Raw genomic sequence first — 12,325 nt, forward strand, 5'->3', positions numbered from 1 at the left:
CTGATTTTGCTCCCGACCTAAATGTACATATTCAAGGCAATTTAGTTATATTTCTACTAGCCAGTAGGCATGATTTAGTTTAGTGAACCTTTGCAAAATAATCAGTGTTCTGTGCAGTTTGCACTATTCTGGTGACTTTCCACATAATGGACGTTTTTTTCAAAACTGGCAAGGCCCCGACATTGGCTGCAAATACATATTGGTAGCATTGCTGTACCCTGCCAAAATTGCTCAGGATCATCCTAGACTGTAAAGATAACCACCAACGTCACAATGGGGGCTTCTTAAACCCCTCCCCCGCCTCCTCCATTCTCACCCCAATGAGCTCATTGGCCTCTGACACTAAAATTGAGACTACCTAATCAGCCCTCTTTATCTCCTATCCCACCAGACAACCATCTAGGCCTCTTCCTTTTGTATGTTCTCTCCTCATGCACTCTTCAAACTCCTCTGTGCATGAGGCTCTTCCTGTTCGCTTGACCCTATTTTCTCTTCATTTCCTGTCCATCGATTTAGTTCATATTGTTAACAGTCTCTTTCATCAACTCTGTTTCCCTTCCTTTTAAATTGGCTGTCATCAGCCCTCTCCAAAAACCCAACCTTCTGTTCTTGCAAACTGTCTTCCACGTTCAGTTTTCAACATGCTTTAATTTATTGTTGCCTTTATATTTGTGCCAGTTTCTCCTGGAAATTTGTGTTTGAATCAATCCAATCAGGTCTCAGCCCCTGCCACAGCACTGAATCCCTCACGCTGCAAAGTATAAATGACATCCATATGACTACGATCATGGGAAACTATCTCTTCTCATCATTCTTGACCTGTCTGCTATCTTTAAAATAGTTGACCGCATTGCGATTTTCCCATAAACCTTAATTGACATTTTCAGAATTTCACTATTGAGTGGCGATTGCCTTGTTTCTATGGGTTTGCATCTCATTAATACATCAACTTCCTTATTGAAACATCACTTAAATTCTCTCCTTCCGTGAGAAACTAGACAGTGCAAGTTTCGACGATGTAAATCAGAATGCTATCCAGTGGCTACAGATCATTGAATGGCTGTCCCGGCGATCATTCAACTGTTCCTTCGTATGCTCCATGGACACCATCTTCCTTGACGCATTGTCCACACCAGCCACATCACATCACCATGCTCTCGAACTAGCTTGCGCATCACTTCAATCCTTTAATACTTTGGACCTCAGGCACCTATAGATCGATATGCCTCATTGTCATTTTCTTCAACTCACTGATATACATTGCAAGCAGTGATTTAGGATGTTCTGGGCAATGAGCACTGACCTATGTCATCTGCTGGAGGAAGACTTGTGCTCAGAAGGACTGAACGACAGTCTCATCCTGGTGATTGTCGCTCACAACTGTACTGCACTTTCTTGCAACTATTCATTTCAAGTAGCAGCTGGGGAATTGTGTGGCATCACCCACTGCTTGATCTGTAAATCTATTGGAATGTAACTGATGCTGTTTTCTCCAGATCACAGCTATCCTTCATCCTTTATGAAAAACATAAAGCAGCTCGGGCAGTGGGATTCTCCACCAATGCTGGCTTCCCTCAGGTGCAGGATGATATTAACTGCACTCACTTTGCTTCAAGAATGCCTCATTACCAACCTGCAGAGTTTATCAACAGAAAAAAGCTTTTACTCCTTCAGTGCTCAAATCTCAGATTCCACTGTCTTTCCAAGGACCAGAGTACTATAAAGTTGGCTGCTGAGCGATAAATGGTATACCCTCCAAACTTGGCTCTGGACACCTTTTTGAACATTTCAGATTGATGAACAGTGAGGATACAGCACTGCTCAGACTTGCACGAGGCCCATAGAAGTCTGGACCATATGCCTTCTTAACATGAGGACTGGCCCAGCAGAGCCTTGCAGTATAACCCAGAAAGAGTTCACCACATCATTGTTGCTTATTGTGTGTTTTATCACTGTATTCCTGGATGGAGACATAATGGGGGATCAACAGTAACTAACCTTCTAAGGCTGAACATAAGGAACACGGCAACCGTCCAAAACCAATGTATTTACACAGCAATGCATCATCAAGCCTGAGAAGCCAGAGATAGTCTCTTGAAAACTGCAGACAGAATTAATGAGTTGAGTTTGGTCTTCATTTACATGTTCACATTCTGCTGGTAATCTGGCAAATGGCCCATGCATAGTGCGAAAGATGTGGATGTTGTTATTTTTGCAGTCCTTGACCTTTTCTGTTGTGAGTAAATTTGTCATTATCTATTCAAATATCCACTTGATATCTTCGGCTGGGATCCACTTTCGGGTGTCTACATATTACGTCTCGCTGATCATTAGGAAGAAAAACAGCAGTCAGTGAGATAGTGAATTAACATTGCATGGCATTCAGATTAGGTAGCTCTAAAGGTTTCAGTCAACAAATTATAACTGAGTGTTTTGTGAAAAGTCTGTCATAACCAGCAGGTTGAGAGGAATCCTCTTTTGGGCCTTCCTTGATAATCCTCCAGTTCAGACTGTGGATAGACTGGTAAATTACCCTGAAATGCTTGAGAATTCTGTTGGAACAGCTTTGAACTGAGGCAAATCTTTGTATATCTTTTCTCAGACAGTGGGCTAATAGGGAGAGGAGACTAGTGACTGCCAATTGTACATTTTGCAGCCTTAATTGGTAATGTGGTGCTTTGAAAAACTGATAGAGTGGAACCTTCTCTCCAGAAATCTCTACATTCAACACTGATTCTGTCCTCTCACACACAACAGGGGTGCAAAGGGTTTTAGCACGATCCCTGTAATTTCTGTTTAGCTCAGTGTTGTCCCCATTAAAAATTGCAGTGCCGAGGCTATTCAAGCATTCCTGACAACTGATACTATCTGCAGTCAAGGGGTCAGTTGCTTGTGAGGGATGAACAGTGCTTGGCTATTGCAACATCGGTCATCCTTGAATTGTCTGAAGAGGCTGCTCATCTGAGTGTAACTTAACCAGGTCATCAGTGCAAATTACTCTAGAGCAGATATTTTAACAGTGCAAGTAAAAATGAGAATTATTTACAGTGATATTTCAATGATGCACTTACATGACGTCGGTAAAGTTTTTTTTCTTCCACTTCATCTAAATGCAGTCCTGATTTCCACAATTGAAGGGGACTTGCTTTGTGATTGGTCCTGGTGGCCTGGAAGACTTGGATTGTTGTTCCTTGATGCCCTTTGGCCTGTAGGACAGGGCTTACTGATAGTTCCAGTCCATTTGCAGGGTCACTGACCTCAGCTTGATCTTCTATGGCTTTACAATTGGAGGTAGAGGAGCTGGGCATCTTTGGAGCACCTTGTAATAAAGCTTCCAAGAAGTCTGTGTCTCTTCTTCCTGTGCTAGCACCACTACCTTGAGAAAGAGCTCCTTAGAGTGAGATTAAGTCCTCTGTCCCCCTGTCACTGGGCCATTGATACTGAGAGCTTGTGGCTCAACTGAAATATTGCATGTCTGTAGGCAAGTACTGAACCTGACTGCCCATGGCAGTCGCCATGGAGATTGCCAAACATGTGCATGCTGCAACCATACATTACTGATGATGTTGGGCTCAGCTTACCATCTGCCGCTGACAGAACCTGCATGCAGTTCCCATATCTTTCTGTGGATTTTAACAAAACCATTAATGGTAGAGATCATAACATCATCTTCTGTCTGGGGCTTTGAAGGTGCCTGGTACCTCGGAGTTGACTGAGTTCCAGCAACCAGGGTGTGTCTTTCTCAACCAGCTGTAGAGATGTCTTATTGATGTGCTGACAAGGTTGTGCTCCCAGGTCTGATTTAGAAGTACCCATCAAGGTAAAAGTCGCTTCGCTGGTAGAGGTTGCAGGTGAAAGCTTGCCTGTATCCTCTGAGGGTTCGGTGGCTTTCTTTCTGACAGGTAGAGATAATGTTTCCTGGCACTGAGCCATTATTTGGGGTGCACTGGGTGCCACTGGAGTCTGCATGAGAGAAGAGGTAATTGGTTTTCTAAAAGGGATAAAGGCTTGTGCAGATTAAGAATGCAGTACTACTATTGTTAATGGGAGAGCCACGCAACAAAACACAGTGAAGCTTGGCTTGGTCTGTCTTTGGCCCAGTATGAGCCATCATGCTCCTCTCTAGCCACTTCAAGAATCTTGTACTCATAGAGAAGGAGGAGCATGATGTCTTCCAACTTCTAGCTGGTGTTGGCCCACAGCCGGGTGCCAGTCATTCCTGCAATGTGACAATGATCAAGTGGAAGTGAACGGAAAGCCAGGCATGAACAGGAGAGATGGTGAAATGTGCCAATGAGTGAATATGAATGATTAGTAATTTGGGAAGATGAGCCATTGAATTGACAAGATGCATACAGTACTTAGAGTTGTATTCCATGAGTCATTTATCAAGGAAACTTGAACGGATTGAGTTTAAAGGGAGAAAAGGCAGTACTGTAAGAAATTCCATATTTTTCAGAAATATAAACTGAAATGGAATTTGGATAGCTGTAATTGAAAATGTTTTAAAACATGAAAAACAAGTGTTGCATATTGTTTAGCTGTGCAATACGATGTTGCTTTCTTAAAGCCAAAATATGAGGCAGTCGCTTAGCACCAAGAAACATTAAAGTTTCTGATTTCTGCCTGACAGTAGTTTCTGATTGGTTAAGCAGTAGGGTTGTAAGTGCCAAAGGCAGCAGAGAATGAAAAGCATCCATAGCCTATAGACAGAAAGCCATCAACACACTCTGTGTGAGGATAAAGACAGAAAACTGAAGAAAGTTTAAAGAAAAAATTCATACAAGGAAAGACCTATTCACTTGATCAGACATTGAAGGACAACCATCACCATCACCATACAGTCATCAGTGTCACTCTGTTCAAAAAAATCAAAAAGATTGTAGAAGAAATAAAAACTTTGCACCTTATGGCCTTGATTTTTTATCTTTGGAAATTTGTTTACGCGTTGGAGTTTGTTTGTTTTGAACAGATATTGTTTATTTTGCTTAATTTATAGATTATTTTTCACTTTCTTGTGTTTTAGAATAAAAAGGGAGGTCTTTTTATTATTTTTGAAGAAATTTGTGTGGTTTACTTTTGTTCTTTGTAAGAGTCAGGCATAATGGGTTTTAGTAGCTGATTGGGATTTTTATACATTTTGTGCTGACATTTGGAACAGTGGGTCATGACTATCAGCACATTATTCCTAGTTAAATAGGGCACTATTATAGTAGATGGAGGGGATAGCCTAGTTGTATTATTGCTAGATCTTTAATTCAGAGACTCAGCTAATGAACTTGGGTTTGAATCCCACCACAGCAGATGGTGGAGTTCAAATTCAACAAAATATCTGAAATTAAGAATCTACTGATAACCATGGATTGTCGGAAGAACTCATCTGATTCACTAATGTCTTTCAGAAAAAAAATTCTGCTGTCCTCATCCTGTTTGGTTACATGTGACTTCAGAGCCACAACAATGCAGCAATCTCAACTACCCTCTGAAAAGGCTTAGCAAGCCACTCAGTAGTATCAATCTCTACAAAGTTAAAAGTCACACGACACCAGGTTATAGTCCAACAGGTTTATTTGGAAGTACTGCTTCTTCAACAGGTGGTTGTGGAGTATAAGATCGTAGGACACAGAATTTATAGCAAAAGTTTACAGTGTGATGTAATTGAAATTTTATAATGAAAAAGACCTGGATTGTTTGTTAAGTCTCTCAACTTTTAAAATGAGCATGTTGGTTTCAGTTCTTTTATATGTAAATTCCAGAACTTTCTTAAAGTTACATTCACAAGTGAACTTGAACAATAGGTGCCATGTTGGCCCAGATAATGCATTGAAGGTGTGAGGTGCCCTGTGTGAGGCTGCAAGTGCCCCAATGTTCAGACTGATTCCAATCTAAAAAAGGGAATTACAGAATCTTACATGGATTTAAGCAGTTTTTGAGCAAAACAAAATATAATTCTGCAAGTACAAATTCATCCCACAAACGTGTGTGTGTGTATATATACGCATGTGGGGAGGGGTATTAGTGTCTGTGAGACAGTGTGTGTACGTGTATGTGTGTGAGTCTGAGTTTAAAGGCATATAAGTTTGTGACAGGGTGCTTGCGTGAGTGTGGAAGTGTATATGTGAGCATATGAGAGAGATTGTGTATGAGAGGGGGTCTGTGTGAGTGTTTGGGTCTGTAGGAGTATCTGTCTATCCGTGAGTGTGTGTCTGTATGTAAATGTGTGTCTGCCTGTGTGTATATAGTGCAGTGGTAGTAGTGTGAAATGAACCTAAGGTCCAATTTGAGGCCATTCCCATGGGTACTGAATGTGGCTATCAGCCTCTGATTGGCCACATTGTGTTGTTGCCTGTCCCAAAGTTCGCCTTGGAGGATGGTCACCTGAAGGTCTGAGGTTGAATGTCCCAGACCACTAAAGTATTCTCTGACTGGGAGGGAACACTCCTGACTACAAAGTGTCAACAAAAAAATAAAACTGGATGAACCACCTCACATCAACCTAGGCACTGGAAATGACAATGACAAGAACAGTCTTGTCCACCCTGCAAATTCCTCTTGACTGACATGTGGGGATAAGTGTCAAAATAATCAAACAACAGTCAGACATAATCATACTTACAATATTCCACACACTACCATTACTAGCCCTGGATATGCCCCATCCCAAGGGCAGGGCAGAGGTACCAGGACTACGGTATGCAGTTGGGGGAGTTACCCCAGGAAACCTCAATATTGACTCTGGACCCCATGTTGCCTCATGGCACAAGGTTAAACATGGGCATGGAAACCTGTTCCAGTGCGGTTGCTGGCATCTATCGGACTGTGGAAAATTGCCAAGGTATGTCCTGTACACAAAAGGTAGGACAGCTCCAACCTGACCAATTACCATTCCGTCAGTCTACTCTTGATCGTCAGTAAAGTGATGAAAGGTTGCATCAGTAGTGCTATAAAGCAGCACCTGCTCAGCCACAACTTGCTCACTGATGCCCAGTTTGGATTGCACCAGAGCCACTCAGCTCCGGATGTCATTACAGCCTTAGTTCAAACGTGTACAGAAGAGCTGAATTCCTGAGGTGAGAGTGAAAGCCCTTGACATCAGGCTACATTGGACCAAGTGTGGTATCAAGGAGCCCTAGAAAAACTGGAATCAGTGGGCAGTGAGGAAAGTTGGAGTTCCCCCAGAACATAGGAAGATAGTTATGGTTATTGGAGGTCAGTCATCTTAGTTTGAGGATATCTCTGCAGGCATTCCTCAGGATAGTGTCCTATGGCCAACCATCTTCAGCTGCTTTATCAGTGACCTTCTCTCAATCATAGGACCATAAATAAGGATGATTGCTGATGATTGCACAATGTTCAATACTATTTGTGATTCTTGAGATACTGAAGCAGTCCATGTTCAAATGAGACAAGACCTTGGATAATATACCTTGGGCTGAAAAGCAACAGTAACATTTATGCCACACAAATGCTAGGCAATGACCATCTCCAATAAGAGAGAATCTAACTGCTACCCTTGACATTCAGTGATGTTAACATCACTGAATCCCCCATTGTCAACATTCTGTGGGGGGTTACTATTGACCAGAAACTCAACTGGACTGACCAAGAGATACAGTAGCTACAGCAACACACAGAGTCTAGCAATACTGCAGCAAGTAATTCATCTCCTGAGTAATTTATCTAATTCAGTTCCCAAAGCCAGTCTACTGCAAGGCAGATGTCAGGAATTCAGGAATGCCTGAATGAGTGCAGCTCCAACAATGCTCAAGAAACTTGACACTATCCAGGACAAAGAAACCGCCTAATTAGCAACATATTTACAAACATTCACTATAGCCAGCAGTGTCTACCATCTATAGGATGCACTGCAGTAACTCATTAAGGTCGCATCTTCCAAATGCATGATCATTACCATCTAGAAGAAAAGGGCAACGGATATATGGGAACACTACCACCTGCAAATTTTCCAAGCCACTCACTATCCTGACTTGGAAATATATTACTGTTCCTTCAGTGTCGCTGGGTCAACATCCTCCCTAAGGATTTTGTGGGTCTACCTACAGCACATTGACTAGAGTGGTCAAAGAAGGCAGCTCACCGCCACCTTCTCAAGGGCAACTAGGGACGAGGAATAAAAATTCTGGCCATTCTGAGACACCCCTATCCTATGAATGAATAAAAACAGCTACAAACTGAATTACAGAAACTGAAACCTCTTGGAGTTATCTCAGACAGTAAACACGATGGGCAAAAAGGCAGCAGTCGCGGTGAGAGGCATGTTTTGTGACTTATCCTGTCAAAAATACAAAAGACAAACGGTTAGAAGTCAGTTCAACACTTAGGATTAGGGTGGTGCTACTGGAAGGAGGAGCTGAGACACTAGAGTCTACTAGCCAAGATTCAAGAGCTAGTATTATGTGAAAATCACAGTTGAAAAACTATTCACTAGTCGCTCCTGCATTGCAGTTAAAGGATCGCTTCGCTCTGAGTATAAGAAGCTGTCTATCTGTGAAACTGAAACAGCACAGTAGAATTTCAATAAACCTGCAAAACAAGAATCTCTAAAGTGACTGTTCGACTATAAACGTTTCATTATCTACTCTTCACAAATAACCCAGAAACCTGTAATGGTAGACCTTTCAATTTTTATCTTTTATTACTTACTTACTTTTAATCTGTGGGTGTGAATAATAACTAATAAACATTACTAGATTACTTACAGTGTGGAAACAGGCCCTTCAGTCCAACAAGTCCACACTAACCCGCCGAAGTGCAACCCACCCGACCATTTACCCCTTCACCTAACACTATGGGCAATTTAGCATGGCCAATTCACCTAACCTGCACATTTTTGGATTGTGGGAGGAAACCGGAGCATCCGGAGGAAACCCACGCAGACACAGGGAGAATGTACAAACTCCACACAGAGAGTCACCTGAGGCGGGAATTGAACCCAGGTCTCTGGTGCTGTGAGGCAGCAGTGCTAACCACTGTGCCACCGTGCTGCCCACATTCTTCTGTTAATTCAAGAAAACCTGGTTAAATCGGCTTATTTGATTTTGGAGAATGATATCTATAAGGGAGGGGGTCCTTTGGAAATTTATTGTGACCAGCTGACGGGCTGGGTCTATAAAGGCCAGCTAATCCCTCCTTAGCTAGGTGTTTGACAATTTGGGGTATCCTTTTTGGAAGTTTGATGACTTGTGGAATCTCATCCTGGTCTGGTTGTAACAGTTCATGGAGGACAATCTGGCTGACTGCTGTCTGCTTGGACAAGCTAACGTGAGTAGGCCTTGAGATTACTGAAGCAGTCTTTTTTCTAAATTCACATTGAGTTCATGTGTGAGACAACGAGAGCATTTCACCTTGTTCCAGAAGGAAAAGCAGTGTCACTGATAATGTGGAATAGCCTTGATATAGCCATCTTTCAGTGGTCATCATGCATCATGTCAGCTCCTTTAAATGCCAGGTTTTGCTTATCTTTCCTGAGTTTTAGATGAATTATTGTTCACCCTTCAGTTTACCTCACAATAAAAACTGCAACTAAGGCATGAATTTTTGCTCATGACTCGAACAGAGTTGGAAAAATCCTGGCTACATAAAACCAACCTGAGAGAAAGTGCCCAGGAAGTTCAGTTTGGTTCTGGTGTGATAGGAGTAGGATGAAAATGGGAGTTGTGTGCAGCAGCCCTTGAACGAAGGCAGAAGCTTCTGGGTGCAGAGGCAGTCTGGGCAGCAGGCCTATTTCATTGTAGCTGTATTTTATGGAAGATATGAAACAAATAAAATAAATAATAGTACTCCAGCTTACACATCACATTGGATTTTAGAAGGATGAAATATGTGAGGGCTTTGGCAGGGTAGATACTGAGAGGATGTTTCCTCTTGTGGAGGGCGGTCTAGAACTAGGGAACACAGTTTCTCTCAGCCATATTCTTATTAAATGGCAGAGCTACCTTGAGGAACCAAATAGCTTACATCTGTTTCTCATTTTCATAATCTACCCTGTCTCCTTTTAAAATTGCTGAGGGTAATTCATTAATTGAGACTTCATTTTTTATCAGCTTCTTAAAAATTGTCACTTGTATCTGCAATTTTAGGTGTCCATTTACGAAAGCAGCATTCCTACACAAGCTTAAGCATGAAGTGTCGTTACTGTGATGCTACATTCCATGAACGCTATGTACTCATCCAACACCAAAAGACCCACAGGAATGAGAAACGTTTCAAGTGTGACCAGTGTGATTATGCATGTAAACAGGTATACTGCTGAAATGTTTCAAGGTATAGTCTACTCCAACTTGATATGTTTTGTTTGATGCTAGGATCCCAAACCCAGCTTCTGTTACCATGGAGTGACAGCGTGTGTTAACACTTTGTAATGCTGCCTGTTTAGCCAGAAAATAAATCCAAACCTTTTCTGATGGAAGCTATCAACCTATTCAACTGCAGGAGTTTCCATTCTCAGCTGACAGCCACCTCTTACACCTAATTTCCTAGATGAATAATCGTACTCATTAGGTTACATTCCCTACAGTATGGAAACAGACCATTTGGCCCAACACGTCCACACCGACCCTCCGAAGCGTAACCCACCCAGACTCATTCCCCTACCCTACATTTACCCCTGACTAATGCACCTAACACTAAGGGCAATTTAGCATGACCAATTCACCTGACCTGCACACCTTTGGATTGTGGGAAGAAACCAGAGCACCCAGAGGAAAGCCACGCAACACTGGGAGAATGTGCAAATCAAATGTGCAGACAGTCGTCCAAGGCGGGATTCGAACCCAGGTCGTTGGCACTGTGATGCAGCAGTGCTAACCACTGAGCCACCATGTTGCTTATGACGATGATACCTCTTATAGATGGTGAAAAAGAGCAGGAGCACAGCTGGTTTTTTTTTCATTCGAGAGCACTGAGTCACTGAAGGACATTTCTGCTTTTGACTTGAATCCAGATAATGCTATGCAAGAATCATAGACTGGGCTTTATACTGCCCCGGTCCTGATCAACATCACTGACGTACACATTTGTTAGTGATGTGATTGTTCCTGTTTAGTTTGGATTTAGAGACTTCTAAATTGAAGGGTATGCCACTTTTCAAATTTGAAATTTTATCAATGGAAAATTGATCATTGGTCCTAACTGCTGACCAAAGTAGAAAATGTTCCCAGTAGAACATAGGACTTGGGAGTAGCAGTAGGATATTTGACTCTTCAAGCTTACTTTGCCATTCAATATGATCATGGCTGATCTGATTCTGGACTCAACATTTTCTTGCCTGTCCCCATAACTCTTGTTTCTTTAGTCTTTCAAAAGTCTCTCTAACTCACTATTCAATAAATTCAGCCCTGAAGAAGGGCTTATGCCCGAAACGTCGATTCTCCTGTTCCCTGGATGTTGCCTGACCTTCTGCGCTGTTCCAGCAACACATTTTCAGCTCTGACCTCCAGCATCTGCAGTCCTCACTTCCTCAATAAATTCAGTGAGCCAGCCTCCATTATACCCTGGGAAGAAAATTCTACAGACTATTGCAAAAATGGACCTCAGCTTCATCTGTAAGGGAGCCCTCTTTAAATTGTATCCCCTTGCTCTAGATTCATCCACAAAAAGAAAATATCTATAACCACTGTATCAAGTCCCCTAAATATTTTGTTTCACTCAGGAATAGTTCTGACCTGTTCAACATATTTCCGTCAGATCAGAAATTTCCAGGAATAAGCCAAGGAAGCCTTCTCTTAATTGCTTTTAATGTAATGATATCCTTTCCAAATATGGAGGCCAAAACATGTCAGAGCACTCCAATTGTGGTCTCACAAAGGCCTTGTACAGCTGCATTAAAACCTCCCACTTCTATATTTCATTTCCATTGTAATAAATAACAGCATTCCAGTCGCTTTCCACTTGTAGTACTTTCACACTAACGTTTTTGTGACTCATGTACCAGGACACCTAGAGGCTTCTGTATCACACTGTCTTGCAAGTTCTTAACATATCTTTTCTATTCTCCCTGCCAAAGTGAACAAGTTCACATTTTTCCACATTATGCATATATTCCATCTGCAAAATGTTACTCGATCTTTATCCTATCTGTATCACTATATAGCACTGTTTGCCGCCTTTTGACAATTTCTTTCCTACTTGTATTGGTGTCATCGGCAAATTTTGCTATCAGCCCCTGCATCCAGGCCATTGTTATACTAGCAATCCCTGGGTTGCAAATAGGTTCTGTTCATGAGTTTGTTTACAAGTTGATCATAATGCAAGTAGAAACACAGTACAGGACAATATGAAGCAACTGTTCTTGAGTACAGGAAAT

The 12,325-nt window shown here is 41.9% G+C and overlaps 1 protein-coding gene across 1 annotated transcript in view; it reads left to right on the forward strand.

Annotated features, from left to right (window-relative positions):
* Positions 1-12,325, forward strand: part of LOC122540775 (transcriptional repressor CTCF-like) — a 224,243-nt gene that overhangs the window by 45,509 nt on the left and 166,409 nt on the right. The window contains exon 8 of the mRNA XM_043676988.2: positions 10,101-10,261. Coding sequence (XP_043532923.2) covers positions 10,101-10,261 — 161 coding nt within the window. The remainder of the gene's footprint in view (positions 1-10,100; positions 10,262-12,325) is intronic.

This window comes from Chiloscyllium plagiosum, unplaced genomic scaffold (genome assembly GCF_037043375.1).
Source record: "Chiloscyllium plagiosum isolate Xiang-an unplaced genomic scaffold, Cpla_swu_hap1 HiC_scaffold_15, whole genome shotgun sequence".
NCBI lineage: Eukaryota > Metazoa > Chordata > Chondrichthyes > Orectolobiformes > Hemiscylliidae > Chiloscyllium > Chiloscyllium plagiosum.